This window comes from Brachyhypopomus gauderio, chromosome 10 (assembly GCF_052324685.1).
Source record: "Brachyhypopomus gauderio isolate BG-103 chromosome 10, BGAUD_0.2, whole genome shotgun sequence".
Classification (NCBI taxonomy): Eukaryota; Metazoa; Chordata; class Actinopteri; order Gymnotiformes; family Hypopomidae; genus Brachyhypopomus; species Brachyhypopomus gauderio.
In genome coordinates, this window is record NC_135220.1 from 18,581,257 (window position 1) to 18,597,421 (window position 16,165).

The window sequence follows — 16,165 nt, forward strand, 5'->3', positions numbered from 1 at the left end:
ATGACAAAGCAAATTTGGAACAGTGACGTAGCTAGCATAGCCTAGCTTTCTGTGCCTTCTTTCCAAGAAGGGATGCGGAAAATCCAAGACTTAGTATTTTTTACATGGTGACGGGATGTTGCAATGCTCAAATATTGATTAATCACAACACATAATTTAAAAAAGAAAAATCCAATAAATATGGCTGGGGCGGAATTAATAGACGCTACCCCGTCGCAATACAGCGATGGAGCAACGATAGGAGGTCCGTGTGAGAGGAGGGGTTGTTTCTGGCCAATAATAATTTGCCAATCCCGCAGAGGGGCAGCTGTGTTCTAATTAGCATACCAGAGTCTTAATAAACGAGGTGCTCTCGCGCCATTTTTCATTCTGTTGTTCATTTTTCTACAAATACAATGCCTGAGCCTGCGAAATCCGCCCCTAAGAAGGGCTCCAAGAAAGCTGTGACCAAGACGGCGGCTAAAGGAGGCAAGAAGCGCAGAAAGACCAGGAAGGAAAGCTACGCTATCTACGTATACAAAGTCCTGAAGCAGGTCCACCCCGATACCGGCATTTCTTCCAAGGCTATGGGAATTATGAATTCCTTCGTGAACGACATCTTCGAGCGCATCGCTGGTGAGGCTTCTCGTCTCGCCCACTACAACAAGCGCTCTACAATCACCTCCAGGGAGATCCAGACCGCCGTGCGCCTGCTGCTTCCTGGTGAACTGGCCAAACACGCCGTGTCTGAGGGCACAAAGGCCGTTACCAAGTACACCAGCTCCAAGTAAAGCGCGATAACGTCGCTTTAAAAAACCCAACGGCTCTTTTAAGAGCCACCCACACTTCCGCCAAAAGAGTTTCTATATTATAATTGTACATGCGGCACGGCGACCAAGACATAGTTTGTAATAGCCATTTGGCGCCGTTTTATCTTGCCAACTATCGTAATCTACATTGCTCATGGTGACTACTTTTAAGTAGAATAGAATTCGTTGCCTTTTTGTAGTTGTAGGATTGTTTGTCTACAATGGCGTGCTAGTTGTACTCTAGGTTATTTTGCTCCAGAATACAGGCGCATCTCAGTAAATAACATCAAAGCAATCTGGGCTTCCATAACACCTCAGCAGTGCCACAGACAGGATGATCGCCTCCATGCCACGCTGCATTCAATAGGCCAGCATTTCTGAATTAATCATTATTTTCAGTTGGTCTCATGTTCTAATTTTCTGATCATTTTAGGTATTTGCTGAATTAATCATTATTTTCAGTTGGTCTAATGTTCTAATTTTCTGATAATTTTAGGTATTTGTTTGCTGTAAGCCATATCATCAACATTAACAGAAATAAACACTTGAAATAGATCACCCTGTTTGTGATGAATCTATATCAAATCAAATATATTTGTATAGCGCTTTTCACAACACATGTCACAAAGCGCTTTACAGGATTTACAAGGTTAACAATACTATGGGTCCAAATCCCTAATGAGCAAGCCAAAGGCAACAGTGGCGAGGAAAAACTCCTAGATGGTGGGGAATAGGAAGAAACCTTGGGAGGACCAAGACTCAAAAAGGAACCCATCCTCCATTGGGCGACCCATTAACACACAGATTACAAAAGACAAATTATACAGATGAATACACAAGTAACAAACAAATCACACAATCAGGATAAGTATAAGGTAACTAGAATGAAAGTTCTGGGTGTTGATATTGTCAATGTAAATGTCTTGTGATCAGTGGCGGACTTAGCAATTTGGGGACTCAAGGCGAATTTAGCTAGGGGGCCCATCAACATTAATATGCTAGAAATAAGTCAGCTAGTCAGGGGGGCCCTACAGTGGGCTGCAGTGGGAGGGGCCCAAGGCAGTTGCCTAGCCACGCCTCAATGCAAAGACCGCCTCTGCACAGTATATAGGTCACACTGGACAGGTGCATCTGCCAAACACTGTAAAACGGGAATGTTACTAATGTACTAATGAAACCAGGGCCGAGCGTTAAATCCCAGCGCTTGATACGCCCAGTGTTCGTGGTTCTGCTGTATCACTGGGCCGTGTCCTTCTGTTACAGCGTCGTGATGACCACCTTCTCCACGTTGCTGGAGCTGGGCACGATGCCCCTGCTGCTCTACGTCTACAGCCAGGGCTTCTCCAGCGTGGCCGCGGCCATACCCTACGCTGGTATAGCCACGGCTCTGGCCATGACCACGCTGCCCTGCGCCGCTGGCATCTGCATTAGACACTATGCACCCCAACACGCAAGGCTCTTCAGCAGGGTAAGGAGCAGGCTGAAAGACACGAACAAAAGCATAGGGAAGATGTGAGCGATGAGTCCGGACCGATCGGTGTCTTCCCCTTCAGGTGGGGATGAATGTAGCGCTGCTTACATTGATTATCCTTGGCATCCTGGTCGGCGTCACGGTAGGAGAGGCCATCCGGACAGTGACGACACCTCAGCTTCTGATCACAGCAGCGCTGATACCACTGTTGGGGTATATACTTGGATATGTTCTGTCGTCTCTCTTCAAGCTTAACCAACCGTAAGTCTCTTAATGTTTGATGTTTTTTTTTCTTTTAATGTTTAAAGTCTTTTTCCAACATCTTATATGGGAATTTAAGTAATTCAGTTAGAACACAAATGCTGGAGACATGATTCAGGATCAATTAACCTGTGTGTACATCTTTTCCAAAGACTTTTAAAACACCAGTGTATGCCTAAACCAGTAAAAATAATACCCAATCAAAGAAACAAAGAAATATGCTATTGATAATTAATACTGATAATTATCCAGACAATAGCCTCTGGTAGGAAATACAGTTAGAGTCTGCTAAAAAAACACAATTTAACTTGCCAAATAAAGGTTCACAGATTATTGTCTAGCTATGTTTAGTGGATGTTCTCATTTTTAAAGCAGTGTTAAAGCAGTTTAAAACAGGATACTATACACCAAAAAGATGGCTCTGTTCGTGTGGCCTCAATCTGACAAGCTCAGCAAGCGAAGACCTCGCTTCTAAAATAAGAGAGAAAAAGCTGTAGGTTTAACATATGGAATGTACGTGCAACTCCTATGAGGGGGGCTCATACCCAGGCCACACTATATAGTACAGAAGGAAAAGTGTCTCAGGTAGAGACCTGCACACTATATAGTACAGGAGGAAAAGTGTCTCAGGTAGAGACCTGCACACAGAGCTACAGGGTAGAGTTGTTAGGATTGTGTGTATTCTCTCCAGAGATCGCCGTTTTCTTATTTACTTAAAGGTTAAAAGACAAGACTGGTAGTGTTTTCTTGCAATCAACGAACACGCTGCGCTAAGGTGAAAGAGGATCAAAGCGTGACAGTTACCATGTGAGTGAGACCAGCAGTGGGAATCGGAATTTCATACAATAACAAATAAAATATCTCTGGAAAACTATTGCTGTTTTCTCGTTATAATGAGTTAAAATTATCTCGGGAATTCGGGAAAACGATTATTAAAAAAATAAAATCTGAGGAAAGCGAATTAAAAATAAGTTGCAGTGTACATCCTCTTAGGGCTTCCGTACATTTAAATAAAGGAGTAATGAGATGGAATTGAATGAATTACATTAGAAAAGGAGTACCCTGGCAGCAAATTAGATACTTTTCAAGTTTTTGATTTTAAAATAAGGGAAATTTTCCGCTGGTTGCTGCGAGCATTCCCACCAGCCCAATCAAGGTCCAGGACCCCTTATATTTTACACGAAGTCTTCATTTTTGGTAGGAAAACCTTCTCTCACGTTACATGCATCCATCTCTGATTAGTATTTCGGGTTGGTTGTTCTCGCTGTCAGCACTAATCTCGCGAGAACTGACACTCGGGCTTCTGCAGGTTGACATTCTCGCGAGGCTAGCGACATAATTCATTTTGGAGAGGCACTTGAATGCTTTTAAGATATATATTCTATTACAATATGGGAATTTTACGGGAAAATATTAATACGGGAGGACGACGGGATAGACTTACACCCCACTGGTTAATTTGAGCTCAGCTAACCTCACAAGTTAAACCTTTTAGAAGGCTAAAAATTAAAACTACAGGCGAAGGTACCCACTCACATTTATAGTACATTCTCAACTATAGAATGGAAACTAAAAAGGTATTAATTGTACATTATGGAAGTTGACAACTGCAAGTCATAACGACGCGTGACCGTTCCAAGCAATGTCAAGGCAATTTGCTAGCTTTGTAGTGAAACAATTAGGTGGCTCTTAAAAGAGCCTTTGGGTATCTTAATCTGAGCGGTCAGTTTAAGCACGTTCTCCACGAATGCGGCGGGCCAACTGGATGTCCTTGGGCATGATGGTGACTCTCTTGGCGTGGATGGCGCACAAGTTCGTGTCCTCGAACAGGCCAACCAGATATGCCTCGCTAGCCTCCTGCAAGGCCATGACGGCGGAACTCTGGAATCGGAGATCGGTCTTGAAATCCTGAGCGATTTCTCTCACCAGGCGCTGGAAAGGCAACTTGCGGATGAGCAACTCGGTAGACTTCTGATAACGACGAATCTCCCTCAGAGCGACAGTACCGGGTCTGTAACGATGAGGCTTCTTTACGCCGCCGGTAGCTGGGGCGCTCTTGCGGGCAGCCTTAGTGGCGAGTTGCTTCCTCGGGGCTTTACCACCGGTGGATTTACGAGCGGTCTGCTTGGTTCTTGCCATAACGAGAGAACTCTACCCTTCAACGACAAAGAAAGAAAATAAGGTGCAGTGAAAACGGCGTCCTTTTAAGCCCTAAACGATGACCAGCGTTCATTGGGCGTCTTCAATACGAACGCCATCCATTGGACAGTCGAGTGTGCGTCACTTCACGACAATTGGCCCATAATCTCGCGCGCACGTTACAAAAAACAAGCCAATTCGCCTACTTTTCAGGCGGGTTCACGGCAATACTTTTCTTTGGATTTTTCTGGTTAGTGATGGGAATTTCGGCTCTTTTTAGGGAGCCGGATCTTTTGGCTCAGCTCCTCATAAAGAGTCGGCTCTTTCGGCTCCCAAATGGCTCCTTATTTGAGGGGGTGGCGAACGAAATTTGTTGGAGGGGGGGGGGTCTTAGAGGGAAACTGGATCTCGTCGTTCACTTAAAAGAGCCGGCTCCTTGAACCGGTTCGTTCGCGACCGACACATCACTACTGATTGTAGTCCCCGTTAGCCCACATAAATTCATGTATGTGTACATGTAACAGCACGCTTAACATTTACATTTAGGACACTTACGCTCTTATTCAGAGCGACTTAAAGTGATTTCCATCTCTTCTTCACACAAGACATCCTAGATAGTAGGATAGGCCAGAATGCCAGACAACTAAACAGAAACAAAAGCCATTACTTAGTACTTCAATTAAAGAGTATCTTGGCTGTGTGCGTGAAAGAAGTGTTTAATAGTCATACAATGGTCAAGATGGAAAGACAAATCGGCATGATTTGAAAAATTGCACTTCATAAGTCGATGTGGGTGGCTCTTAAAAGAGCCGTTGGATTGACGATAGTAGAGAAGAGAAATTTACTTGGCTTTGACCGTCTTCTCGGTTTTCTTAGGCAGCAAAACAGCCTGAATGTTGGGCAGTACGCCACCCTGAGCGATTGTTACTCCTCCCAATAGTTTATTCAACTCCTCGTCGTTACGCACGGCGAGCTGAAGATGACGAGGAATGATACGCGTCTTCTTGTTGTCACGGGCGGCATTACCAGCCAACTCGAGAATCTCAGCAGTCAGATACTCCAGTACGGCAGCCAAGTATACAGGGGCACCGGCACCGACACGCTCAGCATAGTTGCCTTTGCGCAAAAGCCTGTGTACACGACCAACAGGAAACTGAAGTCCAGCGCGGGACGAGCGAGTCTTGGCCTTGGCCCTTGCCTTCCCACCGGTTTTCCTTTTTACTGAATCTTTATTATTGATTTTCAACAGCTATTCAAAAAAAGAACATGTGGGAATATACACCAATAAACAAAATACACACATACATCCTTTTTTTTTTTTTTTTCCTTTACATTCAATTACTCAATATCAAAAATCCAAAATGTCCCATGGCAGTGTGTTAATTGTCCTTCTATCGACCGTCCGTTGTCTCCTCAATTCGATTTTTATCTGTTTAAAAACCGTCTCAGCAGAGATATGGCACTGGTTTATTATCATTTTGCATCTTGTTTTCCAAATTTTATTGTTTATTATGCAGATTGTTAACCAAAACAGGTTGTGAACTTTTTTTGGAAGTGTTTCTATGAATATGCCATGCATGACAGCTTTTTCGTTTATGGTAATATTAAGCCCGATTTCTTTCATGTATTGCCATATCTCTGCTGAGCGGGGACAATATAGCAAAAGGTGCTCAACAGTCTCATCGTTGTTACATCCATTTATAGGGCACAGTTTGGTGGTAACGTAGCAACTCCATTTCACAACGCACCTGACTGATAATCTACCCACACCAATCAACCACATTACGTCTCTCATATTTTCTGAGAGATCTTTACATCTGAGGTTTTTTATCCCTACATCCATTTCGTTAGGTGTAAGGTATTTAAAACAAAAATTACCCCCGTATTCTTTTGCTATGATTTTGTTATAGATTACTTTGTTTGTCATATTTAGCCAGTCTATGTTGGTTTCAGAGTGTTTTGATATAAAGTCACCATATAAAAGCTTAAAATCAGGTATTTTGTGCTGGAGGTGGAGAGGGAGGAGCCCCTAGTGGGAGGAAGGAGGGGAGAGAGGGATGAGGGTGGTGCAAAAGAGACAGAACACACATCTGGGCCCCCAGGGGACTGACAGTGACCGGAGCCCCAGCAGCCATGTGGATACAAGCCGTCCCGCCTTCCATGGTGGATACAAATAACCAATGAGATCTCAAGTCAAACTGTGTATCTACTGAAGTGGTTCAGGACTCAGGAACAAGTCTGGAACACTACAGCTACCATGATAAAAAAATAGCAGAACAAAGGGATTTGTGCCACTTTGGTGGTTCGGGTTTGAATTATTTGTGAAATTTGTTTAATATTAAAACAGTACATTTTGTTCTTAATTATCTTGATCAAGGAGAAAATTGACATTGGCAGCTGCTGGAATCCATTAAAAAATGTGGTTAAAAGCATCGTTGAGTTGAGTTGCTATTGTCTTGTGACCTGTGCTGCTCAATAAAGACATGTACTTTTGAACTGTAAAGAAGATGATATTAGTGCTGTGCTTTTGTTGTTTTTTTCAAGCAACGAATGGTCTGGTTCCCATGTGATACACAGACACACTTACACATAAGCATAAAAAATGGCAGCCTTCATGCCAGCAGTAGACACTGCACTCTTGTGATAAATAAAACAGAACAATAGGACTACCACCATTTTAATTCCAAACTTTTCTACCTGGTCTCCACCAGGGGGCAGTTCTGGGGACATTTGCATCCCATTAGGCCACCCTTTGTTATGCACATACAGCCATTATAGGTAGACGGGGAGTGGGTGGAGGGGGGGGGTGATGGTGTGAACCATCAGTTCATTGTTCTGCTGGATGTGTTCACTGACTCAGATAGAGAAGGAAAAAACTCTGGCCTCCCCTTGGGGAGATTGAGGGAGATTGTCTTTGTGTTTGGATGAATATGGATGTCCAATGTAGCAGCAGTTGGTGAAGCATTGCAGTCATTTGAGCTGTGTTTTTTCTGCCCTTCCCTTTTTATAATAAAAATAATAATAATAATCTTTATTTCTATAGCACCTTTCATACATTCATGCAACTCAAAGTGCTAAAAACTACTGAAAATAAAGTTAAAAAAATACTTTTCTCTCCCCCTCATTTCTATCCTGTCCTGTATGGTCCACCTGTATGGCCCCCATTCTTTGTTATGCACATCACAGCCCAGCTGAACGCCATCCCATGAACGGAGAGCCAACTGCTTTTTCCAGAAGGAAAGTGACTAGTCGCTTGCAAAGTTTCCTCTGTTTCATCTCTTTGGAGATACTTCAGACCATACAGGAGTGGACTGTCCAGCATGCACGCCAGACACAGCAAGAGCAAGAAAACTGGTTCATGGCCATCCCTGAACTAATGGCGTTCATTGCAGTCCTCATCCTGCGAGGGATTGTCCGCCTTCCAGCGGTGCATGACGCATGGTCTGCAAAACTGGGAGTGCCCTCCATCACGAAGATAATGTCGCAAAACCACTTTCGGGACATCATGCGGCACCTACGCTTTGACGACAAGGACACACGCCATGAACGAGCTGCAACTGACCGGTTTGCTGCAATTTCTAATATTTGGAAATCTTTCGTTGGCAACTGCATCACTTCGTACCACCCAGGAAGGCATATCACCATAGATGAGCAACTTTTCCCATCCAAGACCCGTTGCTGTTTTCTTCAGTATATAGCCACAAAACCAGACAAGTTTGGGATAAAGTTCTGGGTGGCATGTGACCTGAAAACCAAGTATCCCATACCTTGGTAAAGACTCCAGTCGTCCCACAGGGGAAAGTCTGTCAGAAAATGTGGTGATGAAGCTCATGGAACCATTTATGGACAAAGGAAGAACTGTTACCACAGACAATTTTTTCACCTCACTGTCACTAGCAAAACGATTGCTGGGCCGGAAGACCACCCTCCTTGGCACAGTAAACAGGATTCGTCGTGAGCTTCCAGACTCTGCCAAAAAGAGTTTGGTCCGTGAGAAATTCAGCACACAGGTGTTTTCAACCTCTGGTGCCACACTGACCGTTTACGCACCCAAACGTAGAAAGACTGTCTGCATCCTCAGTACCATGCATAGTACGGTGGAGACTGGGAACACACAAAAAAAAAAAAAGTCAAACACAATCACTGACTACAACTCCCTAAAATGTGGTGTGGATATAATGGACCAGATGGTACGAAAGTACACTGTGCGTTGCGGAACACGGCGTTGGCCAGTTGCTGTGTTTTATAATATGATTGACATTGCAGCACTGAATGCCTATGTGCTTTTTCAAGCATGCACTGGGGTAAAGGCGAGACGGTCAGAGTTTTTGGTCAATCTTACAGAAGAGCTTGCACAGGCTCATGTGGCAGCCAAGGAGGTGGCCAAGGAAAAGGCTCAGCAGCAGCAACCACCCACACCTGACACAGGGAAAAGGACATTGTGCCAGGTCAAGTGTTGTTGCAAAAGTAACCGTGCCACTAATCGTTGTGTGTTTTGTGATAGGTTCACATGTGGCAAGTGCAGAAAGGAGATGATGTGGCAGTGCCAGGTGTGTGCAGAATATTCATAGGTGTATTTATATATACACCTATATACCAATAAAGCTAACTTGAATATAAATTTCTGGCAATGTTGACTTTTTTTGGGGGTGGGGGGTGGCTTCACCAATTCACCTTCACCTTGTTCCAGAGGACCATTTCTTCTGGACCTGCATATTCCCACCTCCACCCCTCCCCATACAAACACACAAACAGTACTCCTACATTTAGAATCAATGTAATGGCCTCATTTTCATAACACTGGTATGGCTGAACAGGCTACTCTCTGTGTGGTGATGGTGGTGGTACAGAATTGTTTTCTGATCCTTACATAAAAATAAAGTTGTCTTCCAAAGAAGGTGTGGGGGGGGGGTGGAGGTAGGCCAAAAAAAGAGAGTAGGGAGAGAAAAGTAAATTTTCTATTTTTGTTTGCCAGTTATGGCTGTTGTGTTTTTGAGACACACTGCAAAAAGTACCATCTTGATAAGTTAAAATTGCTCAAGAATATTATTCTATTTCAAGTAGCTGAGGGTTTTTTGTATAAATTTATGTAAAATTATCTTTACCTATACCTATTGACAGTTTTAACTACTTAAAATAAGGTTAAAAAATCAGAGCCATTTTGAATAATCAATATGCCACTATAATTCAAATATTATGTTTGTGTCAATTTCACATTATTTCAACCTTCCACCAATCAATTCTCAAACATGGTCCTGAGTTGAGCAGACTCCTGCCAAGAGAGGTTGCAGTCTCATGAGGCTGCCAAAGGTGTGTGAAAGGTGTGTCAACAGCAACCACCCACAGCTGACACACGCCTCATTTACATAACACTGGAGGTGAGAAGGGCTTATCACACCCGCCAAGAGACCAAGAGTCTAGTTGGGACACTGTCGAAAGCAGGCGGCTTGGTAGTTCTAGTGGGGTACTGTCGAAAGCAGGCGGCTTGGTTTAAGAAAAAATGCATTTTAGATTCTTAGATGCCTTTTTTAAAAATATATTTAATTGTTATTTTTCAGTGTAAAAATTCAAATTTGCATTAAAAAAGCAATGATTCAAATTCACCTAGAACTGCAACTGTTGCAAAGCACCGAACTTCACATCATGTTAATATGCTGTTCCGTACTTTTCCTGTTCAGTTACTGGGTCAAAATGTTGCCGGCCAGTAGATGGCGATATTTGCTAATAAGTTATGGCAAACCTGCTATATTAGACCTTTAGTTGTGAGCCAGTTAGCCAATGTCAGTTTTTTCTGGGTATAAAATTGTGTTGTGCTCTAGTTATGAGTGTACAGAGCTAAATAACTACATTCCACCTTGCAGAGACTAAGAAGAGATTAAAACCAATGAAAGAAAAAACAGCAAACACAACACATTATTTTCCTATCCACATCCTTTTTTTTGTGTTAAGTTTTGCCCATTAACACAAAAAGAGAAAAAAAAGAAATGAAAATTAATTTGTCAGGATAGTTTTACTGGTTGTTGTCCTAGTTTTTTTCTGATTTGTCTGGATAATGTATGCACTAACTCACTAATGTCTGTCATGCCTCAAGCTATTGAGCCCCTTGCAGTACCAGTTCAAGCACCCGGCCACACAGCTGAAGTAGCAAGACGTATTCAAGTAAAGTAGATATATAGGAAACTTTAGCTGGTGCTTTTTTCTATTAATGAGAAATAGAACTGTTTGGAAGAACTTGTTTAATTTATTCAAGAAGTAGCTTATTGCTGTAAATCCTGAAGCTGATCTTATGATGGTGGTCATGTCAATTGACCAGTAGGATGTGGTGGTGTTTTTCTTTATAGCTGATTGTGTGACGGGCAGGGTGAGCGAAACAAAAAGGAAGCGATCACGCCAAGTCTCAAGAGAGTGCCCATGGCACTGAGTGCCAGGTCCACATCCTCCCTGATGAAGACGCTGCTCTCACACGCCTTGTGCAGCAGGACGCGGTCGGCTTCTGCTGCCTCGGGGTCCACGGCCCTCCGCAGGTAGGTGAACATGTGTGCCAGCGTGGTCATGGCAGCACGTGAAACCATGGAGCGCAGGTTCTTCACCTGAGACAGTGGACACAGAAGAGAAAGACAGAGAGACAGGCAACAGTAAGCCTCAAGTTCCAGGCCAGGCCTCCACACCAATCTTATGACAAGAAATTCCTCTCTAAAACATTCGAAATTGACTCTTCCACAGGTCAGAACATCCAAATACATAAAATGGAGCATGTCCAGTTGGGGTAGCAAATGGTGAAGCTCATTCTCAAGCGCCTTGGCTTTGATTACAGAATATTTAGTTCATAAGCAGGTTCCTCACCTCCTCGAGCACGGCTAGGCACACATTGTGGAGATTGGCCAGAAGGATTTTGGCATGGTGTTGCACCAGTTTGAGGCCATTGCCACATGGTGTTGCCACAGTTTTGATCTTCTCCCTGTTCCAAAACACAGTGTTAGAACACGGTGTACATATCTGGTGTTATCACATCAGTAATGCTAAACAAGTTTCATCAATAAAAATCAACACATAACAAGCTATAGGCTATGTATTCCCTGTTAGAGTGCCCATCACTAATTATTTATGTTTATATTGCCAAAACATGATATTTCTGTATTCTCAGGCATTATAGCTCTGTTCTGGCTGGGATAGCTTAGTGTAAACTTTGTTTGCTGTGTGAGGCAGACTGTCGGCTGGAGCTTGGTAAAAGCCTACCAGTCCTCATTCCCCAGGAGCTGAAATGCCTGGCTGAGGGCCAGCTCAGGTCTGGCCAGAGACTGCTCCCAAACCAGCCTAGGAGTCTCTGCCACCGCCACTTTGCCCTGGCTAATTTCTGCAGCCCTACCGGTGTCCCTTTTCTCAGCAGGCTTGTAGGATGTCACCAACCCCTGGCTGAACCGAGCCGCCTTCAGGCCAGCCTTGCCGCTGGCCGGTTTGCTGGGGGGTTCTGGCTGCTGCTCCTGACCGGATCCTGCTGCATTTGGAGCGGCCCGGTTGACTATAGCCTCACAACACGCCACTGTTATTTAACTTTCATTAACTGTTTCATTAACTTTCTGTTTCTGAAGCTCTACTTGCAGGTTTCTTGTAAATATACAGTATTATATATAGAAAACATCTATATTTGAGATACATGGGGAGCTGAGCATGGCCCCCGTGTTGAGCTTTGCTACTCCAGCTGATGATTTCCAGGAAGAGAACTCACCTGGCACTTCACAGGCCTTCTCTACAGGCTTGACCCGCTTGTACAGAGTCAGCGGTCTGGGGTGCCTGCTGGGCTTGGCCACCGCTGGTGGGGGCACGGGTGTCCGAAAAGCAGAGATTGCCCGGAGCTCAACGGGCATGCACGGGTCCTCCGGCCTGAAGGGAGACAGCTCTTCTCCGACAGCAGCCTGTGAGCCATGGATTCTGCGCACTCTCTGTGGCTTATCCAGTGGTGCGCAGTGGCTCACAGAGGATGCAGCAGAGTGGAAAGAGCCACTCTGACCGTTCCTCATGGGCTCCAGTCGGATGTTGTGGTTGATCCTGGTAGATTGGTGGAATGATTTGCCACATACTCGTTTAAGAATTGCATCCTGTCTTTCTTCTTGCAGTAAACTCATTTCCATCACCTTCTGAACACGGCCCGCCTGCAACTGCCGCTGCTCTCGCTCAATCATCTCCAGCTGCTTGGAGGATGAGATTATGGGGTTTCGCAATGGGCTGTCCCGCATGTAATCCTGAAGTATGGGACAAAACACAGAAACCACATGTAAATAATTTTATTTACATTATTTTAAATACATCCCTGGTTACATTTACATATTGCACACTCTATAAATTGGTATATGATTTCCTATCACATATTTCACACCTGGATTAATTAATCCTAAATTATATACAGAAATTGATTTATTCACATTCCTTTTTTTACACATGGAAGATTTTAACTGTTTAGATACAAATGTGTAGGTCTAAAGACATACATTAGGCTACTTAAATAATACAACAACATCCAAACACTCGAATTAGTGCTCTCATTTAACGTATCCATTCAGACTACCCCGTATACGCTACCCCGCCGCAATACAGCGATGGAGCAACGATAGGAGGTCCGTGTGAGAGGAGGGGTTGTTTCTGGCCAATAATAATTTGCCAACCCCGCAGAGGGGCAGCTGTGTTCTAATTAGCATACCAGAGTCTTAATAAACGAGGTGCTCTCGCGCCATTGTTCATTTTCATACAAATACAATGCCTGAGCCTGCGAAGTCCGCACCTAAGAAGGGCTCCAAGAAAGCCGTGACCAAGACGGCGGCTAAAGGAGGCAAGAAGCGCAGAAAGACCAGGAAAGAAAGCTACGCTATCTACGTGTACAAAGTCCTGAAGCAGGTCCACCCCGATACCGGCATTTCTTCCAAGGCGATGGGAATCATGAATTCCTTCGTGAACGACATCTTCGAGCGCATCGCTGGTGAGGCTTCTCGTCTCGCCCACTACAACAAGCGCTCTACCATCACCTCCAGGGAGATCCAGACCGCCGTGCGCCTGCTGCTTCCTGGTGAACTGGCCAAACACGCCGTGTCTGAGGGCACCAAGGCCGTTACCAAGTACACCAGCTCCAAGTAAAGCGCGATAACGTCGCTTTAAAAAACCCAACGGCTCTTTTAAGAGCCACCCACACTTCCGCCAAAAGAGTTTCTATATTATAATTGTACATGCGGCACGGCGACCAAGACATAGTTTGTAATGGCCATTTGGCGCCGTTTTTATCTTGCCAACTATCGTAATCTACATTGCCCATGGTGACTACTTTTAAGTAGAATAGAATTATTGCCTTTTTGTAGTTGTAGGATTGTCTACAATGGCGTGCTAGTTGTACTCTAGGTTATTTTGCTCCAGAATACAACATCAAAGCAATCTGGGCTTCCATAACACCTCAGCAGTGCCACAGACAGGATGATCGCCTCCATGCCACGCTGCATTCAATAGGCCAGCATTTCACGAGGCTGAAGTTTGTTACTTATTCGCAGTTTGAGATTCGTTTGGTTACTTAATCGCAGCTCCCTATTCGGCGGCTGAAGTTGGATATTTATTCAAAAAGGGTGTGTTCACGATGCGTGTTTGCTGCGCACTTTGTTTAAAAGCATAGATTAAACGTTACATTAAACGAGCGTAGGAGCAAACATTTAAGAGGTTATTGTTTCCGATACTGATTTTGTGAATGTAAAAAATAAAAATATAATGAAAGCGTTTCATTTGTAAAATGGTTTCTATTTCAAGTCGTTCAATTGTATGCAATTTGTACATGATTGAATTCGTCAGCATTTCTAACGTAAGGAAACATTCTTAGATTTGAAAACTAAAAACACAGAAATGCTGTTCTAGAACACAAATAATCGGAAGAAGAAATAAAAGCACACAACATGGCATATTGAGCAGGGGGCAGATAGGTGAACGCATTTAAAGGGGCAGTTTCAGAATCTTATTGAAAGCTTTATTGATGGTGGGCCAGAGAAATAACAAATGCATCATGAAGACAGGTCACTCCCTAAGATAGGAACCTGATTTTAGCCTGATCCAACATAATTTTATACCTCAAATCTAACTGGAAACACGGCATATTGAGTAAAGCATACAGGTGAAATAGTTCAGAGGGGCAAGTTCAGAGGCCTGCTGTATGCCTGTACGATCTTGGGCCAGGCAAAACTCAATTGAATCATACATAACTAATTCCTATATGTAAGAGAAACCTGTTTTTAGCCTGCTGCTGGCCCCTGGACAACTGCTGCTGCTGCTTCTGGCCCCTGGACAACTGCTGTTGCTGCTGCTACTGCTAGCTCCTGGACTCCAATATGAATCCATCCTATATTTAAGGAAAAAAGTGTAATCACATTTATATGGAAGTGATATGTTAGGCAAGCTAGTTAGGCCAATATCTGCATTATCTGTGCTTGCTCACCAGCACATTATTTTAGTATAGAACTCAGGATATAGGACATCAGAATATTCTTACCTTGGACTACCATGTCAAATAGGGACTGCATTCTCTTTAAACAGGCAGACGATGTCTCTGTAAACTGACACCTGGGGGACAGAGTCTCTGACACCCAGGAGCCAGTCTTCCTTCCAGGCTCCGATAAAAATGTTACTGCTCATATTCCCAGAGCCTGTAATTTCTCAAGCTAAAACAATCACCCCCAAAAAGTGAATAATTTGCACTAAAATGCTAATTTATAATTTTCCATTAAACAGCTAATTTGGTTAGCCTGTAAATCAAGCTAGCATGCTAAAGAACAAACACATTCAAGTGAATGGTAGTAGCTAGCCTAGCAGGTAGCTAACTGTGGAAACCACAGTGTGACGGTCAGCATACCTTGCTGTTAGCTCGCTTACAACATCAATAGTGGTTGCCTTCCAGTGATGCCGGTAACGCGTTACTTAGTAACGCGTTACTGTAGTCGGACTACTTTTTTCAGTAACGAGTAGTCTAACGCAACTACTATTTAAAAACTAGTAGTCAGATTAAAGTTACTTATCTAAAACATCGTGCGTTACTATTTCTGCATTTCGGGGGAACGTAGGTTATATTTATTCATTCTTATTTTTTGGCTACACATTTCTTACGCGGTTACGTCATCTCTGCTCTGCGGCGCCAAAGTCAGATGGAAGGAGAGGTTCGCCTTTAGCAGCTGGAAATACAGGCATTATTTTGATTTTATTTCGGCTAAGGAAGACAACATTAAGGTCCGTTGTACACTCTGTCCTGGCGACAGAGTGCTGTCTACTTTCAAAAACACAACGTCAAACCTGAAAAAAAAAAAAAAAACCGGGGCTTGGCGGCGAACGTAAATTGTTACCGGGCGGGGTGTAAAATTGACTAAATTCAGTATTATATCGCGATCGATCGATCGCCGGTGGTTGGCGCCAGATCGAACTAGTAACTCATTGAATCATAGATGTGGATCAGAGGTAAATAAACTGGATTTTTTTTTCGGCGTGAGATATC

General features: G+C 43.7%; 4 protein-coding genes across 6 annotated transcripts; 3 read left to right on the forward strand and 1 right to left on the reverse strand.

Annotated features, from left to right (window-relative positions):
- The first annotated feature begins 278 nt into the window (after nt 1-278).
- Nucleotides 279-1,343, forward strand: LOC143525825 (histone H2B 1/2). Its single transcript, XM_077020208.1, has one exon. The coding sequence runs from the start codon at nt 396-398 to the stop codon at nt 768-770; it is 375 nt and encodes a 124-aa protein (XP_076876323.1). The 5' UTR covers nt 279-395; the 3' UTR covers nt 771-1,343.
- Nucleotides 770-12,173, forward strand: LOC143525824 (hepatic sodium/bile acid cotransporter-like). 3 transcript variants are annotated; one of them, XM_077020207.1, is made up of 4 exons: nt 770-1,663; nt 2,052-2,256; nt 2,342-2,520; nt 3,240-3,394. In XM_077020207.1, exons 2-4 carry the CDS (start codon nt 2,059-2,061, stop codon nt 3,292-3,294), a joined length of 432 nt encoding a protein of 143 aa, XP_076876322.1. In that variant the 5' UTR covers nt 770-1,663; nt 2,052-2,058; the 3' UTR covers nt 3,295-3,394. The 3 variants fall into 3 exon arrangements, with proteins under 3 accessions (XP_076876322.1, XP_076876321.1, XP_076876320.1); XM_077020206.1 differs by lacking the exons at nt 770-1,663; nt 3,240-3,394 and adding an exon at nt 11,001-12,173 and having other exon boundaries at nt 1,960-2,256; XM_077020205.1 differs by lacking the exon at nt 770-1,663 and having other exon boundaries at nt 1,960-2,256.
- On the reverse strand, nt 10,359-12,929 carry LOC143525823 (uncharacterized). The gene is made up of 3 exons (XM_077020204.1): nt 12,386-12,929; nt 11,503-11,617; nt 10,359-11,249 (listed from the first exon to the last, which is right to left on the reverse strand). Exons 1-2 carry the CDS (start codon nt 12,891-12,893, stop codon nt 11,517-11,519), a joined length of 609 nt encoding a protein of 202 aa, XP_076876319.1. The 5' UTR covers nt 12,894-12,929; the 3' UTR covers nt 10,359-11,249; nt 11,503-11,516.
- A 214-nt stretch (nt 12,930-13,143) lies between these two features.
- Nucleotides 13,144-14,410, forward strand: LOC143524927 (histone H2B 1/2). Its single transcript, XM_077018333.1, has one exon. It carries the CDS (start codon nt 13,411-13,413, stop codon nt 13,783-13,785), a length of 375 nt encoding a protein of 124 aa, XP_076874448.1. The 5' UTR covers nt 13,144-13,410; the 3' UTR covers nt 13,786-14,410.
- Nucleotides 14,411-16,165: the final 1,755 nt, after the last annotated feature.